Source organism: Myotis davidii, unplaced genomic scaffold (assembly GCF_000327345.1).
Source record: "Myotis davidii unplaced genomic scaffold, ASM32734v1 scaffold663, whole genome shotgun sequence".
NCBI classification, from domain to species: Eukaryota; Metazoa; Chordata; class Mammalia; order Chiroptera; family Vespertilionidae; genus Myotis; species Myotis davidii.
This window is the reverse complement of record NW_006295816.1, coordinates 998,681-999,674: the sequence shown is the minus strand read 5'-3', so window position 1 is coordinate 999,674 and position 994 is coordinate 998,681. Positions and strand designations below refer to the sequence as shown.

Genomic DNA, 994 nt, shown 5'->3' with positions numbered 1-994 from the left:
GGGCGGCTCCAGCACCTGCCCGGCCCTCTGTGCCGGGACTCCCTCTGCCCGGGCTCCGCTCTGGGCCGTTGTCCCCCCCATTCCCTGGGCCCCCCATCCCCCACCCCAACCTGTCTCCCCACTGACCCCCAGAGCCACGGAGCTCACCGGCTTCTCTCTCACAGGGCCCCCCAGGCAGCCGCGGGGAGCGCGGGGAGAAGGTAAGGACTTGGGGAAGGCCTGGGATGCGTGCGTGGAGGTGGGGGGTGGCCTTGTCAGTCAGGGCTTGGGGACCCCTCCCTCTGGGGGAGACTCACACTCTTGCACCCCACAGGGCGACCCTGGAGCCGCGGGGCTGAAGGGTGACAGGGTGAGTGTGGGCCTGGGGGAGGCAGGGGGGGGCGCCTCGGGGCTCCTGACGCCTCTGACTATCCCATTCCCTCCTCCCCCTTCCCCATCCACGCAGGGCGACTCGGCGATAGTTCTGGGGCCTCCGGGGCCACGGGGTGCCAAGGGGGACATGGTGAGTGGCTGCTCCCTGTGCAGACGGGGTCTCCCTGGGGTGTGGGTGGGACTCCCGGGGGGGCAGGGCCAGGAGATCAAACCCTCAGAGGGTGAGAGACCTCCAGCCCCTGCCCCTGACCCCTGACCCAGGGTGAGCGAGGGCTGCGAGGTGCAGATGGCGAGAAAGGACCTCGAGGAGACACTGGGACTCCTGGAGAGAAGGTGTGGGGAGAGGGTGCTCTCTCGGGTCAGGAGGCGTTCCTGGGAGGCTGGGAGGGGAGCGTGGGCGGGAGGGGGGTTGAGAGGGGGAAGGGCGTCAGGGGGAGGGGTCAGTCGCCACAGTGACCTCTGGGTCAGCCGGACAGCGGACAGCGGACCTGGGGGCTCCACAGAGGCTCAAGGGCCACAGCCGAGGTGGGGGGGAGGGGCGCGGCTCTGGGAACAGGAAAAGGCTTCTTGGGGATCAGGGGCACCCCAGGTGGGTTTGGGGGCCCAGTGGTAAGAGGGAGGG

General features: G+C 70.1%; 1 protein-coding gene across 1 annotated transcript in view; it reads left to right on the top strand.

Annotated features, from left to right (window-relative positions):
* COL7A1 (collagen type VII alpha 1) overlaps positions 1-994 on the top strand; it is a 60,839-nt gene that overhangs the window by 31,437 nt on the left and 28,408 nt on the right. The window contains 5 exon segments of the mRNA XM_015568266.1: positions 165-200; positions 314-349; positions 446-502; positions 634-705; positions 760-779. Coding sequence (XP_015423752.1) covers positions 165-200; positions 314-349; positions 446-502; positions 634-705; positions 760-779 — 221 coding nt within the window.